At 43.7% G+C, this 15834-nt stretch overlaps 1 protein-coding gene across 3 annotated transcripts in view; it reads left to right on the top strand.

Moving 5' to 3' along the window:
• The window catches only part of WWP2 (WW domain containing E3 ubiquitin protein ligase 2), a 170992-nt gene that overhangs the window by 117498 nt on the left and 37660 nt on the right, over positions 1-15834 (top strand). For all 3 annotated transcript variants that reach the window (XM_053604753.1, XM_053604773.1, XM_053604759.1), the window contains exon 8: positions 8558-8768. In XM_053604753.1, coding sequence (XP_053460728.1) covers positions 8558-8768 — 211 coding nt within the window. The remainder of the gene's footprint in view (positions 1-8557; positions 8769-15834) is intronic.

Below are 15834 nucleotides of genomic sequence, written 5' to 3' on the forward strand. Positions count from 1 at the left end.
TTGTTGTTAATTGTCCTCACGTCCGTTAGAAGTTTAAATGTTTATTTCAGAGATTTATATAAGCTTTTAATATATTCCAGGAACAATTTTTAAAAATCGTGTTAAAATATATAGAACATGAAATTTACCATTCAAATCATTGAAGGCATATAATTCAGTGGCATCAGTGATAGCCCCAATGTTGGGCAACTGTCACCAACCACTATTGTCCATTTCCAGAACTTTTCTTTCTTTTTTTTTTTTTTTTTGAGACAGAGCCTCAAGCTGTTACCCTGGGTAGAGTGCCGTGGTGTCATAGCTCACAGTAATCTCAAACTCTTGGGCTTAAGCAGTTCTCTTGCCTCAGCCTCCCAAATAGCTGAGACTACAGGTGCCTGCCACAAGGCCCGGATAGTTTTTGGTTGTACTTGTCATTATTACTTGGCAGGCCCAGTCTGGATTTGAACCTGCCGGCTCTGGTGTATGTGGCTGGCACCTTAGCCACTTGAGTTACAGGTGCTGAGCCTCCAGAGCTTTTTCATCATCCCAGACTGAAACTCTGTGCTGATTAAACAGTAACGTTCCCCTCCTGCCCCCAGCCCCCAGTAACCTCTATTCTACTTTCTGTCCCCATGAATTTGTTTATTCTGGGTACCTCATGTAAGTGGAATAACTTGTCCTTTTGTATCTGGCTTGTCTCACTCGGCATGATGCTTTCAAGATTAATCCGCGTTGTAGCTTGTATCAGAATGTCCTTCCTTTTTGAGGCTGAATACTGCTCCATGTATGTATATGCCACATTTTGTTTATCTTCCTCCATTGATGGATGTTTGGGTTGTTTCCACTTTTCGGCTATTGTGAATAATGTTACTATGAACAAGAGTATGCAAATACCTGTTTAAGTCCAAGCTTTTTAGTTCTTTTGGTTATGTGCCTCCGAGTGGAATTGTTGGATCATACGGTAATTCTACGTTTAACTTTTTGAGGCACCTCCATACTGTTTTCCACAGTGGCTGTATCTCTTCCCATTTTCAGAGCAATACATGAAGTTTCCACTTTCTCCACGTCCTTGCTGACACTTATTATATTGGTTTTTTTGGTGACAATTGCCATCTTAACCAGTTGCAAGGTGTGTAGGTACAAGTTTTATCTGTCATGTTTATGATGATAAATTTCCCCCATATCACTGTTTTGTGTTTTATCTTATTTCTGTGACATTTGTAGAAATGGATTTAAAAAATTAAAAAATCATGCTGCCTGAGTATTTTTCAAATGTGTGTAATTTCACCTTTAGCTTTAGTAAGTGAAAAGGTTCTCTTGTCTGCATGTGCGGTAAATACTGTTTTTTGTTACCCATAATGTTATGTTAAGAAAATAAATATCCAATTGGAATTTATAGTGATATGTGATATATATATTACCATAATATATAATATTACTATAAATATGTATTTATATATAAAACATATATAGGCATACGCTATATATGTAAAATGAGAGCTGGGTCTAAGTTATTTTTTTCCTACATTGGGATCTTCTTATAACAATAACAATTTCTTGTTTTCACTGTGATTTTAGTGTTTATCACTTACCACATTTTTATATACAGTGATATTTATTTTATTTTATTTTATTTTTTGAGACAGAGTCTCAATTTGTTGCCCTGGGTGGAGTACTGTGGAGTCACAGCTCACAGCAACCTCAAGCTCTTGGGCTTAAGCGATTCTCTTGCCTCAGCCTCCCAAGTAGCTGGGACTACAGGCGCCTGCCACAACACCCAGCTATTTTTTGGTTGCAGTTGTCATTGTAGTTTGGCAGGCCCGGGGTAGGTTTAAACCTGCCAGCCTCGGTGTATGTGGCTGGCACCCTAGCCACCCTGAGCTATAGGCGCTGAGCCTGATAATTTATTTGTTTTTCATTTTGAGAAAGTTCCATATGATTTTGATTATTGATGTGTTATAGGAAGAGCTAGCTCTGCCTTATTACTTTTCTCTGTGATATTTTTACAAACAGTTCATAAATTTTCAACACAAATTTTATTTATTAAATCATAGCTGTGTACAATAATGCAATCATGAGGTACAATGTGCTGGTTCCATATACAGTCTGAAATATTTTCACTGAACTGGTTAACATAGCCTTCATGGCATTTTCTTTTCTTTTTTTTTTTGGTAGAGACAGAGTCTCACTTTATGGCCCTCGGTAGAGTGCCGTGGCCTCACACAGCTCACAGCAACCTCCAACTCCTGGGCTTAAGCGATTCTCTTGCCTCAGCCTCCCGAGTAGCTGGGACTACAGGCGCCCGCCACAACGCCCGGCTATTTCTTGGTTGCAGTTTGGCCGGGGCCGGGTTTGAACCCGCCACCCTCGGTATATGGGGCCAGCGCCTTACCGACTGAGCCCCAGGCGCTGCCCCAGGCATTTTCTTAATTACTGTGTTCAAACCCTTATACTCTACACTTAGTAAGCTTCACCCGCACCCTTCCAAGATGCACCCTAGGTGTGGACCCACCAATCACCCTCCCTCCACCCTTCTTCCACCTCCCTTTCTCTCCCTTGCCCCCTTTCCCATATTCTTGTACTGAGATTGGGTTATAGCCTTCGTATGAAAGCTAAAAATTAGTTTCATATTAGGGCTGAGTACATTGGGTACTTTTTTTTCCATTCTTTGGATACCTTGCTAAGAAGAATATTTTCCAGTTCCATCCATGTAAACATGAAGGAGGTCAACACAAATTTTCGACTTTGAATTCTTGGAAGTGTGGTGGAATGTAAGTGGGAATTGAGTTTATCTACATATTAACCCATCCATTAGGTGCTGTGGATATGGCTTTGTCCATTTTTAAGTTTTTCTCCTTTTTCCTACGTTATTTAACCTATTCTTTATGTAAACCCCACTCATCCCATGCCACGCTAATTATAACGTCTGTTTTTAGTTCTGGTTGCTCTTTGAAGCGCTGACCAATCAGCTGCTCTGGCAGTGCAGTGGCTTGTGTTCCGTGGGTGAGAAGCAGTGACTTCTCACTGTGATGTAAGCGAGGAGCTGACCTTCAGTAGCAAAAGCTCCTGTACGTGCTTGAGAGCGAGGGCTGGAAAGACGTGAGCGAACACCACAAGCCGGTACCACGCCGTACACACCTAAGTGTCTTGGAACACACAGCGAGCTGGCGCTGCGTGTAGAATTAACAAAAAGTATTTCTAATTCCTGATCTTTTTTTGGGCTGTGACTAGATTATGTCTCAGTCCTGAGTGAATGTGAGATTCATCAAGTCAGAATGTTTAACCAATATCACACAAGGAACCTTGTGAAAGACCCACAGTTGCAGAGACCAGAGCCTGTGTATCTTACCATCCTACCTGCATGGGAAGGGAAGCCCCCAGATGTACATCCCACACAGGAGGCCGTCTGTGCCCCTTCACCCCCCGCCCGCTGCTTTAGCTCCTGGGGTGCTGGGTTTGAGCACTCGTTCTGCTCTTTGCTGACTGCATGGCACCTCTGTGAGTGGCCCCTCTCTGAGACTCGGTTTTGTTTTCAGGAAAATGGGAATAGTTACATCTTCCTCAGAAGGCCCTTGAGAGGATGATGAGCCAATAAAATTGAACTTAGTAAAGGCACTGCAGGATCCTGGACTGGATGTTAGGACAGAAAAAGAACATTAGTGGAAATGCTGATGAAATCCAAATAAAGTCTGGGGCTAATTAATAGTAATGTACTAATTCATTTTTTTTAGCTTTGACAAACATGCCCTCATCATGTAAGGTAGTGATATTGGGAGAAAGTGGGTAAGGGGAATACTGTCTTTTCTTTTTCTTTTGAGACGGAATTTTATTCTGTTGCCCAGAGTAGAATGCCGTGTTGTTATCACAGCTCACAGCAACCTCAAACTCCTGGGCTCAAGTGATTGTCTTGCCTCAGCCTCCCAAGTAGCTGGGACTACAGACTCCCAGCTAATTTTTTCTATTTTTAGTAGAGGGGGACTCACTCTTGCCCAGGCTGGTCTTGAACTCCTGAGCTCAGTAATCCACCCGCCTTGGCCTCCCAGAGTGCTAGGATTACAGGCCTGAGCCACCACACCTCATCTTTGCTGTATATCTCCAGTTATTTCAAAATAAAATTCTATATTTTAAAGAAACTATTTTGCAAATGATATTGTTACACAAGTGTTAAGTGGTTTTATTTCAAATATCTTTCTTTTGCTAGATGATTAGGCTTATCAAACAAGTATTTATTGAACAAATATTTATCAAATGCTAAGCAGGGGCAATGTAAAGAAATCTAAGATAAGGCCTCTGCCTTATAATCTCTTCCAGGAAAAAAAGTTGAAAACGCACGTCAGCTAAGTACAACGTGGCAGTGGTCACAGGGGCAGTGTCGCTGAGTAGCTGAGACCACAGGTGCTGTGGGCTGCGTGGTGGGGAGGGCATCCAGGGAGGCGGGCTGTCTTTGCTGAGCAAAGACAACGGAGCCAGAAGGTATGAGTTGGAAAGCGGAAGTAGTGAACGATGAGGGAAACAGGTTTGCCCTTGCTCTCAAGAAGGGTGCAGTCTTTTGGGGGAGATAAGGTGTGTGTATCAAATGGTTAGGATTAAAAGTTAGAGGACCTTGGCTATCTTCAATAAAATGAAAATGCAAAATAACAGCAATTCTCACTGGGGTGTGCAACCTTTTTCCTGCTCCACTTTGGAAGAATAAGAGTTGTTGTGGGCTACACATTAAATACACAAACACTAACAAAAAAAGTCAAAAGTCTGTGTATGTTTCTCGTGATATCTGACACCACATTGGACAGCCCTGCTAGGCATGATGAAATTTAACCCCTTGACTTTGGCAATCCAGTTTTTTTATTTGAAGCCTCATCATGCTTGAGAATGGTACCCTGTCACTGGCTTACCAGTGTGACTGTGGGCCAGTAACTAGTTATTGGGACTCATTTTCTTCTAACTAGGATCTGTGATGGAGTGGACTTGTGTCTGAGGTTCTTTCAGGCTCTTGTGAACATGTATACACACTCAGACACACACACAGGCATACCCACTGAAAGCAGAAGGGTGTAAGTATGGGCACAGAAAGCTTGCCAATGAGGCCGGGCATGGTGGCTCAGGCCTGTAATCCCAGCACTCTGGGAGGCCGCGGTGGATGGATTGCTTGAGCTCAGGAGTTCAAGAACAGCCTGAGCAAGATCGAGACCTCGTCTCTAAATTAAATAGCTGGGCATTGTGGCGGACACCTGTAGTTCCAACTACTTGAGAGTCTGAGGCAAAAGAATTGCTTGAGCCGAACAGTTAGAGGTTGCTGTGAGCTATGACGCCAGAGCACTCTGCCACGGGCGACAAAATGAGACTCTGTCTCACGAAAAAAAAAAAAAAAAGGAAAGCTTGCCAATGCTAGGATGTCTGGTTTTCATATTTCTGTATTTCCAAATCAAGGTATAGCATAAACGCTTAAACAGGTAAACCGCTCCAGTCAGTCAGAGACTCCTGGACAGCCCTGTGGACATGAACCCTTCTAACTGGGTTTGCAGCGATGTGAACAGTTCATCCAGATAGTGTTGGCTGGCGGGTCTTCCCCACTGGCCACCATCCTGAGGCTCCAGCACCACATTGGTTTAATTGTTGGGGCTTTGTAGTGTATTTTAGTACTTTAGGGAACAAATTCCTCCTACAAGTGCATATAACGCTCTCCTTTCAAATTTTCACAGCTATTCTTGCATATTTCGGTTTTCCTTACAGATTTTAGAATGAATCCATCTAACTCTGGACAAAAAGTCATGATATTAATATTTTTAAAAAATTGGAATTGAGAAAAATTTAGAGGTTTGCATAAAGAGAATGGGTTCTGTTTTTGTTCTTTTCCTAGTCAGCCTTTCATGATAATTATTTTGAATAAAAGTACATGTATGTTATTGAAACTTTAAAAGTATGAAAGGTTAAGCCCTATAAAGCATGCCATTGTCCTATTCAGCCTTCAAGTCCCTCCCTGGAGGTAGCCACTTTTATCCTCCAGGTGATTCTTCCAAAGGTATTTTTTGAATGGACGAGCCTATGTGTGTATGTTCTTTGAAAACATGCATATGTACATATACAGATACACATACAAATGATAACACGTTACGCACATTGCTCTGTATTCTCCCATTTAATAATTATCGTAGAAGTTTTCCATAGTACTCAAAACCCACTCGAAGACCTTTGTTCCCCTTCACTTCCCCCACGTAAATCTAGCCAAGGAGGGGGGCAATTTTAGTATCAATAAGAGTATTGCCGCCATACTTTGTAATATTGTAAATAGTTTTAAATCTAGTATCTCATAAGGATTTCTAAACAAAACAAAACTGACCTTTATTGTTTATTTTTAAAGGAACAAGGAAGTCAACTCGTTATTCTGAGAACTGACAGAGAGAAAGAACCAAGCATTTCTCCTGATTTTCGTTCCCAGACTGAATCTCAAGGTGGTCTAATAGTTGATAAGGGAAAGTTTTTCCTTATGGCGTATTGCAGCTAATAAGTGAGCAAGGCGTGATAGAATACCACCATTGCATAGCCTCCAGTGAATTATTTCATTCTTTAGATCCACTCCTGATCTTTCTTGTAACACTCTTCTTTAGAGTTTTCATGGCTATTCTTGCATATTACTGGGTTTTTCTTTTAAAAATAAATTTTAGAACAAAATCTATCTCACTCTGAAAAAAGTCATGCTATTAATATTTTAAAAAAATCGGAATTGAGTAAAATTTATAGATTTGCATTAAGAGAATGGCCATCAGTTGTGTTCTGCTAGCTTGGCTGTGATAGAATAGGAACGTGAATATAAAGGCATGGACTTCCGTTGGGGATACCTTAACTACATAAGATTTAGTCATTTATTAGGTAGCTGAATTAGCCTTTGTGCCAGGTAATATTTCATATAAGAGGAAGAAAACAAGAGGCAGTTTTCAGCCTCAGGCTCTTTGCCCATTTGTTAAGATTAAGCTTGGTACCCGTCTCATCACATGAAGAAATTTTATTTTTAGTTGCCCACCAATCTCACATGAGCCATTAGGATCACATGGTTACTCGGAGTTTTTATAATGTTGGGTTGAATTAAAAGATGTGTAGACAGAAGTAGAGTGAGTGAAGGGTATAAGCCCTGGAGCCAGAAAGGTGTGAATTAGGTGTTGTGTCATCTTGGCAGGTTTTTTAGCCTCTCTGAGCCTTAGTTTCCCCATCTTAAAATCGAGGGTCTCAGCTACACCTTGTGGTGTCAGATGTAACTTGTGGGGTTCATGTGAGGCTTAAATGAGATAATCCAAAGTGCTTCGCACCTTGCCTGGCTTGTACTAGCCTTCCCTCAGTGTCAGCTGGTGTCATTTAAATGGGGGATCTGACTCTGCTGGTCCGATGGTGTCCGACTTACTGGGTTCAGTTCCTGATACCACTATTCAGACAGGCAGGAGAGGACACGCAGATGAGGGCAGCCCGTGGTCAGGAAAGGGGTCATCTACACACACTGAAGGAATATTATAGTAGACCTTTACTGGAACAGGGAAAACTAATGAGAAACTGTGGCCAAATACGTATTTTGAGTTGCTTTGGGGATAGTAGTCAGAGACTCAGGCCAACTTGTGGAATTCAGCTTAGCATAAAAAGAAACTTTCTGGCAAGCTCATCAACAGTGGAATGATTCTGTAGTGAGCTTCCTGTGGGAAGAAGTGTTCAAGAAGAATCTGGACAGCTATTTGTTAAGGAAACCACAAAAACATATTTTGAATTAGGAAGTTGAGGCTAAATGGTGACTAAGGAGCTTTCCTATGAAATTCGAATGTAGACGTACACATAGCCAGTTACATATGTAGAAGACTCTCCATATGGCTCATTCATTTTCAAAGAATCATACTCTTTTGAAACCTTACTTGATTCTTTTTTGAGGTAGAGGATATTGCAATGCCTTGGGGTCCTTGGGAATATGAAGTGAATATATGGGGAAGTAGGAGACTTGGGGACTAGCTGATTTCCCTTCTCTTTGTCTATTTTCTTGAGGAGAAGTCTTTAGCTTTTGAGTCCCTTCTGTTTCATTTAGAGTTAACCTTTGCTTCCTACATTGAGCATGAGTCTTTTAAAAAACAAGCATAATTTTGGAAGTTTTCTGCCTCTTAGGGTGTATGGAGCTTTTTGAAGGAAGGTGCTATTTGTCTCTACTGGACAGGTGGTAAATTTAAAGAAAAGGGGTGTGACCCTATAAACTTGACCGGCTCCATTTAACACCAACACTTTCCTTTACATTCTTTGTTCCTGCTATTCTATTGCAACACATGTCACTGTAGTATGTTAGAAAAACCCGATAAAGTTATATTAAAAGAGGTTGTACTTAATATGTTTATTTCGAATTCATCCCCTAATTTTTTGGGAGGGAAGGGAACAGGCATTATTGAGTTACTGTCATTTTGAAAGTTATGTTTTATAAAACTTTTTGCTGTTGCCTGATATAGGTAGGGGTGACATCATGGATACCTTGTTAACACATTAAACAACAAAACCTAGTAGTCATGAACAAAATTCTCATTCTTAGTTGAGCTTTAAAGTATGATTTCTGCATCTTCAGTGAATGATGAACCCACAGCAGCCACTGATCCTGAAGAACCTTCTGCTGTAGGCGTGACATCCCCACCTGCCGCAGCCTTGAGCGTGACCCCAAATCCCAACACGACGTCTCTCCCTGCTCCGGCCACACCGGCTGAAGGAGAAGAACCCAGCACTTCAGGCACACAGCAGCTCCCGGCAGCAGCCCAGGCCCTCGATGCTCTGCCTGCTGGGTGAGTAGCCCTCTGTCCCGTAACTGCTCTTCCCTCTCCAAAAACTGAGGCTCCTTCACCAGGGCAGAAACAACACGGTTATTTATTGCTTAGTGGCCAGTTCTCTCTGGGGAGGCTGCCGTGCCTTGAAGCAAGGGAGGTATGGAAGAACTGCTTGCTCTACATAAATATTAAAAAGAATCCAAATCACCTGGGGCAGAATCAATGCTACTTTATGCCTTGCTTTGAAATAAGCAGCTGACCAAAAGAATGTGGCACTTACAGAGCACGGAACTCATTTTGCCTTCCTGAACCGTTGGAAGGTGTTTGCCTAGATCTTGCCTAGGAAACAGCTCTTCTCTTTTGCATTTTGTCTTATTGGGTTGTGGAGGCCTTTGGGCTCTAGGCTGTGAATGTTGCTGTATGTTACCCCATAACTGGTACTACAAGTTTTAGTGGGCTACAAGTTTTCTTGCCATCCTTTAATTCAGAATTAAATCTGATGGCAAAGACCTTGGGTGATAAGAAGATTGCCCTCCTCCTCCAAAGAGAAGTTCGAGTTTGGCTAGTAGTGGTTTTCAACCTGTTTTATCTCACGGCATACTTGAACCTATTAAACATCTAAGGCACATTTAAATTATGTTGATCAAAAACAAAAGAGTGAAAAAAGAATATACTTTACTGTACTATGAATGTCTTTCAAAAATAATTTAATTAATGATCTTTAAACATTTTCTTGGCCCACCTAAGATCTTCTCATGGCACACTGGTTAAAAATCACTGCTATATAGCGAGTGGAGATTACGAGTATGGATGTGGGAAGCAGATAGCTCTGGCTCTGAATCTACACCCCCCCATACCATGTGACCTTGGTCCAGTGACTTACCCCTCCAGAAGGTGGAGATAAGTGTGCATCTCTCTCCATGATGAATGACAAGTACTCACCAAATGATGGGTGTCATACCTGGTGAGTGGTGCTTTTTTTTTTTTTCGAGACAGAGTCTCACTTTGTCACCCTTGGTAGAGTACCGTAGCGTCATAACTGACAGCAACCTCAAACTCTTGGGTTCAAGCAGTCCTTTTGCCTCAGCTTTCCAAGTAGCTGGGACTATAGCCGCTTGCCACACCCCCTGGCTAGGTTTTCTATTTTGAGTAGAGTCAGGGTTTTGCTCTTGCTCAGGCTGGTCTCAAACGCCTGAGCTCAGGCAGTCCACCCGCCTGGGTCTCCTAAAGTGCTAGGATGACAGGTATGAGCCACCACTCCCCGTCTGGTGAGTGGTACTTTTGAAGTGGTTATGAAGGAGCAGTAGAGGAAGAACACGCTTCTGAACTGGGAAACACCTCTTATCTCATGGACCACTGATCACAGCCAAGGCCATCCCTACCATCCACCCTAGTTAGCTGTTTGGTGTACAGGAAACCCATGTCCCAGTTGTTCCTGTCACCAATGATTGGCTGGTGTTAGCCTGGTGGTGCTTGTGTCGTCTGAACTATTATCATTCATAAAGGAAAAGAAAGGACATAAGCCCTGTTGATTGGCCAGGTGCAGTGGCTCACACTTGTGATCCTAACACTCTGGGAGGCTGAGGCGGGTGGATTGCTTGAGCTCATGAGTTCGAGACCAGCCTGAGCAAAAGCTAGACCCCGTCTCTAAAAAATAGCCAGGCATTGTGGTGGGCACCTGTAGTCCCAGCTACTCGGGAGGCTGAAGCAAGAAGATTGCTTGAGCCCAAGAAGTTGAGGTTGCTGTGAGCTCTGACCCCACGGCACTCTATAAAGTTAGTGGTGACAAAAGGAGACTGTCTCCACAAAAAAAGAAGCCTGTTGGCTATTGTTCTTAAGCCACTTGCAGTACCAAATTCTTAAAACAGGATTCCTAAATCTGAAGGCATATGTGATTTTTGTAACCACATATATGTTGTATCCCTAGCACTTGACAAGCCGCATAACACACAACTCTTTGTAAAGCATATTGAACAATTAAAAATTGTTGCCAATAATTCTTAACTCAAACCTGGAGAGAACTGGGGTATTAAGAAGCATCTCTGAAAAGATTTTTTGTGAGGTTTTTGATTCTGTGAAAAGACGACTAACCATTTAGTTACATCCAACTCCTCCCTCTGGAGATTTCTTTTCTCTTTCGTATGTGGTAAGGAATACTCGAAAGATCTTTGTTTGGTTTATAATTTCAGATCTGTATGTTATAATTTAGGGGGAACAGAGTGGAATCATTTTGGCAGAAAGGAGAGAAAATGGCCGCCTGTGTCCCCTGTGAGCTATTTGTTTTCTTTCCGCTGAGCAAATGCCTGGAAGGCCGGCTCCACTCCTGTGTCAGTCACAGGCAATTAGGGCTAATGGCTCAACATGTCTTTATGTAGGGCGTGTGTGAGGGTTACTGTTCTTGGGGATTGGGCACTTCCTGTTTCCAGGCAGCTGGAAAACTCCAGGCTCTGAAAACGCTCTTTATTCCAAGTCTGGCAGATCGGGCAGCCCAGGGAAGCCGATTCTCCTCCATCACCCTGCCAGAGGCTGAAACACTTCTCTGAGATGGAGTTTGAACAACATCTTCTTCATAGATCACTCAGAACATGAGGGGTCCCGTGTGTGGGACTGGGGAGGTGGCTGCACACTTTAACGTGTGTGACGGTCATGAGCAAGGCCCTGGAGATCTGGTTCTCTAGCCCAGACGGGCTTCCAGATGCCCATCGCCAAGATCTGCTCTGGCACTCTGTGGGCCATCTCTGGGCATGGGGGTGGCCTGCACTGCTGAGTGTGTAATGCTGAGGCCTGCAGGTGGCCGATGGAAGCCAGAGAGGCATGATGTCTCCAAGTGATCCTTCCAGTTCATAGGCCTGCCATCCCCACCCCAGTTTATTTATGAGTTTGGGAGACCCAGGCAAGGTGGGTTATTAATTTACCTTGGTATCTTGGCTTCCAGAGTTAGGGACCCATGATCATGAGAATGGAGTCTGTCATTCTAATGCCAGTGCCAGCAGAGGATGTGTTGTGGCAGAGGGATTCAGGTGCTGTCACCTAGGAAATGCACTGTCTTGAGTTTACAGAATGCCTTATCTATCACATGGATGTATAAATGCAGCTTCTCAACTGAGCATCTACCAGTGCCCAGGTATATATAAGAGATTTTACATAATTCATCCTTTCCCTAAACAAAAGATTCGTTACTGTTGAAGGATCTCAGGTCCAGGGCTGGGCATGGCAGATGCAGCCCTCAACAACTGGATGGGCTCTGGTCACCCTGTCCACTCCCTTTTCCTCTGGGGCCTGATGCCAACTCCCATATCTGCATCTTGAACCCATTCCTCTCCTGAGCTACTGTGCAATCAGCTCTACATGGTGTCTTCACCCAACCTGTCTGAAATGGAACTTACCAGCTCACCCACCTCGTCCTGGTTAGAATCTGGTCTCCTACCTGGTGATGGTACTATTTTCTGCTCAGGTAACCATCAGGACATACATCTTTTGCCTCTCCCTGGCCTGACCCTATCACATCCTGCCTCTGGCCCTGCAGGCTATGCTCTCTCACCTTCTCACACTTCTTAGCACCTATCAGAAGTGTAATAGGAATGATGATTTATTGAGGGGCAGCCTTGTCCACCATACTGTGGCTCAGTAAGCTCCAGCCATGATCACTGACTTTGGTCTGGTGAATATAACCCCTCTCTCTGTAGACTAGGACCCCCATCCATGCTGGCTGCTCTCTCTGTAACCTTCCTGGCCATTCTGTCTGTTAATTCCCATACATAGTCAAGTGTCAGCTTAATTGGTGGGAATCCCTAATGGATAAGAGCAGCTCCCCCGACCCCCGACCCACTACTTCCACTGCAGCTCCTCTCACACTTGGAAAGGCTTGTTTTGTGTCTCTGTGCCCTGCTGGGCTCTGTGTGCCAATATGGCTGGGAACCTGGCACGAGGTTGGCCCCCCCAGGACATATTTGTAGTGAATAAACGAACACGTTGACCTGCCATCCCACTTGGATGAATGTTTTCTGCTTTTTCAATGCCTGAAAGAAAATGCCACTCGGGTAGGAATACTGCGTTTTTTTTCCAGGGGCAGAGTTGAACCTACTGCCATCTTTCACTGGATTGATCGGCTTTGCGCTCACATGGTCTTCCCTGTTGGTGAGAGGACCCTCGTGTGCTGGCAGATGCTGGGGGTGGGGGGGGGTAGGCTCCTCCTCTCTGGGTATTTCTAAGCCAAGCTAGATTGCTTTCTAAGGCCTCCAGCCGACCCTGTGTCTTTCCAACTTTATCTTCTCACTTCTTGTCTCCTTTCCTGAGTCATGGCGCAAGTTCTCTTTGGGGGGTCCCATGGGTCTGTTTTTCAGGTTGTCATATTCTCTTTTTAAAATTTGCTGCAGATGAGACTCTGGTCATAAAAGAACACATGTCTGCTGGGTGTAGTGGCTCATGCTTGTAATCCTCGCACTCTGTGAGGGCGAGGCGGATGGATTACTTGAGCTTGGGAGTTCGAGATCAGCCTGAGCAAGAGTGAGACCCCTCTCTACTAAAAATAGAAAACCTAGCTGAGTGTTGTGGCAGATGCCTATTGTCCCACCTTCTTGAGAGGCTGAGGCAAGAGGATTGCTTGAGCCCAAGAGTTTGAGGTTGTTGAGGAGCTATTATGCCACAGCACTCTACCCAGGTGACAGAGTAAGACTCTATTTAAAAAAAAAAAGGGTGACACCTGTGACTCAGTGGATAGGGCGCTAGCCCCGTATACCCAGGGTGGTGGGTTTGAACCTGATTCCAGCCAAACTGAAGCAAAAAATAGGCAGGCGTTGTCGCAGGTGCCTATAGTCCCAGCTACTCGGGAAGCTGAGGCAAGAGAATCGCTTAAGCCCAGGAGTTGGAGGTTGCTGTGAGCTGTGACACCACGGTATTCTACTGAGGGTGATAAAGTGATACTCTGTCTCAAAAAAAACAAAAACAAAAACAAAAAACACATTTGTGCATTTTAAAGACTGACAATTACAGGCGGCGCCTGTGGCTCAGTTGGTAAGGCACGGGCCCCATATACCGAGGGTTACCGGTTCAAACCCGGCCCCGGCCAAACTGCAACCAAAAAATAGCCGGGCGTTGTGGCGGGCGCCTGTAGTCCCAGCTACTCGGGAGGCTGAGGCAAGAGAATCGCTTAAGCCCAGGAGTCGGAGGTTGCTGTGAGCTGTGTGAGGCCACGGCACTCCACGGAGGGCCATAAAGTGAGACCAAAAAAAAAAAAAAAAGACTGACAATTACTGAAACTCCTCGGGCTGCCCAAGTCCAAACACAATGCTCCTCATCCCTTACCTCTCTCCCTTCTAGGCCCTCCTGCTTTCTGTAACTTTTAATTTATTTTGCACAAGGGAAGCCAACTAGAAGGGCTGGAGTCTTCAGGTTGCAAGTGTCTATGAAAGGAGGGGTGCCAGGAAGGTTGGGGAGGCGCAGCGAGATAGTGGTCCAGGCTGCGGGCATCAGGAAACGCAACTGCTTTGGTCAGCTGTCTCTGCGTCTGGTTTTTCTCAGCACTACACAGAGCCCACTTTGGGGACTGAAGGCTCTTTATGAATGAGCCGACTGTGTGTACATGGCTTAGATAAACTCCAAGCCTGTCCCAGTCGCTGCAGCTCCCTCAGTCCCCCACACACAGAGGCACATTATTTGGCCTTGGCAGCCAGCAGGCTGCTGTGGTTTCTTACATAACGGAGGGCGTTGTGTTTGGCCTGCCGACTTACCTCAGCTCAGCCATTTCACACCATCCCTTTTCTCCCGCGGTCGTTGGCTGCCCGGCTTCCTGCCTCAGAGTAGAATTAATTGAGGAGGGGAGGGGTGTTTTCTCGATTTTTGGGATTTGCCATCTCTCCTACCCCCATGCCCAGTTATGGAAATGCAGAGGCACTTTGTAGAGAGGTGAACCTTGAAAACATTAGCGAGGATGACAACCTCGTAAGAGTTCTTTGGTGTTTGGTTTGTAGACACTCCTAAGAGATGGCAGAATCTGGAGCTTCTCGGCTAAGTTATAAACCAGCCACTGCTATTGCATTTCATTCCAAACTCAATTGCAGCACCAGCCAAAGAGCCTTTACCCAAGGAGTTTTAAAACAGTGCTTCTCGAAACTGTTGGATAAACCATTCCTTTGTTGTTTTGTTTTAATATATTTTTTAATATTCAGTTGTGTGAATCTTTTTATCTTATACTCCATTCAGTGCAAAGAATTTACTTATTTTAAATTTGTGGCAGTGTCAAATTGGTGGAAAAATTTCTAAATGCTTAGAAACTTCAGTACTTTTTTGGTTATGGAACAGTAACAGTTTGGGCCATGGACTGTTTTTTGAGTAGTGCCAGATTAAAGGATTATACTGGGGGAATTGGAAGAAGAAGAGTTGTCCACACAAACACTAACGAAAGCTAATGAGCAAAAAAAAAAAAGGTCCATGCATAATTTTCATGACATCTGCCACCACAGATAAGCAAAAAATCCTCTTGATGATTGCTTGTGGCACATGTGCCACAGGTTGGACACCTCTAGCGTGGCAATGATTAGACTTGGCAAAGATTATTACATGCTTAGGTCATCCCTAAGAGCACATGTTCCTGGCTTTCTCATCCTTATCTTAGAAAATAAGTTCTTATTTCCAAAGATTCTACTGTTGTGAGTGGCTGGGCTGGGAGGTGTTTTTGCCCTCCCTTATTGTATGTATTCATGTGTAATTATAATTTTCATTTTTATGACACTTGCTTGAGAGCTCCCGAGGAGTAGGGAGTATTGTGTACGTCCTTGTATCTCCAGCACTTAGCATATGCTTGGCTTCCAGGGAAGTGGATGATAAGTGTTTGTTGAATGACTGGTAAAAGGATTTCACATTTTCAGTAGCCCTTAAAATTTTAAAGTTTCTTTTTTGATCCTCATATAAAAGACCACTGATGGAAAATTAGGAAAAAAAATAGGAGGAAGAGGAAATAGAGAAAGAATAATCACAGCAATAACAAGCATTCACCCAGATTTAACCATTGGTGCTTTTTACACAACTTGTGTATTTTCCTGATTATTAATGAGAGCTACCATGTGTTGTAAATGTTTGTAGTGTT

Source organism: Nycticebus coucang, chromosome 2 (assembly GCF_027406575.1).
Source record: "Nycticebus coucang isolate mNycCou1 chromosome 2, mNycCou1.pri, whole genome shotgun sequence".
In the NCBI taxonomy this organism is placed as follows: domain Eukaryota; kingdom Metazoa; phylum Chordata; class Mammalia; order Primates; family Lorisidae; genus Nycticebus; species Nycticebus coucang.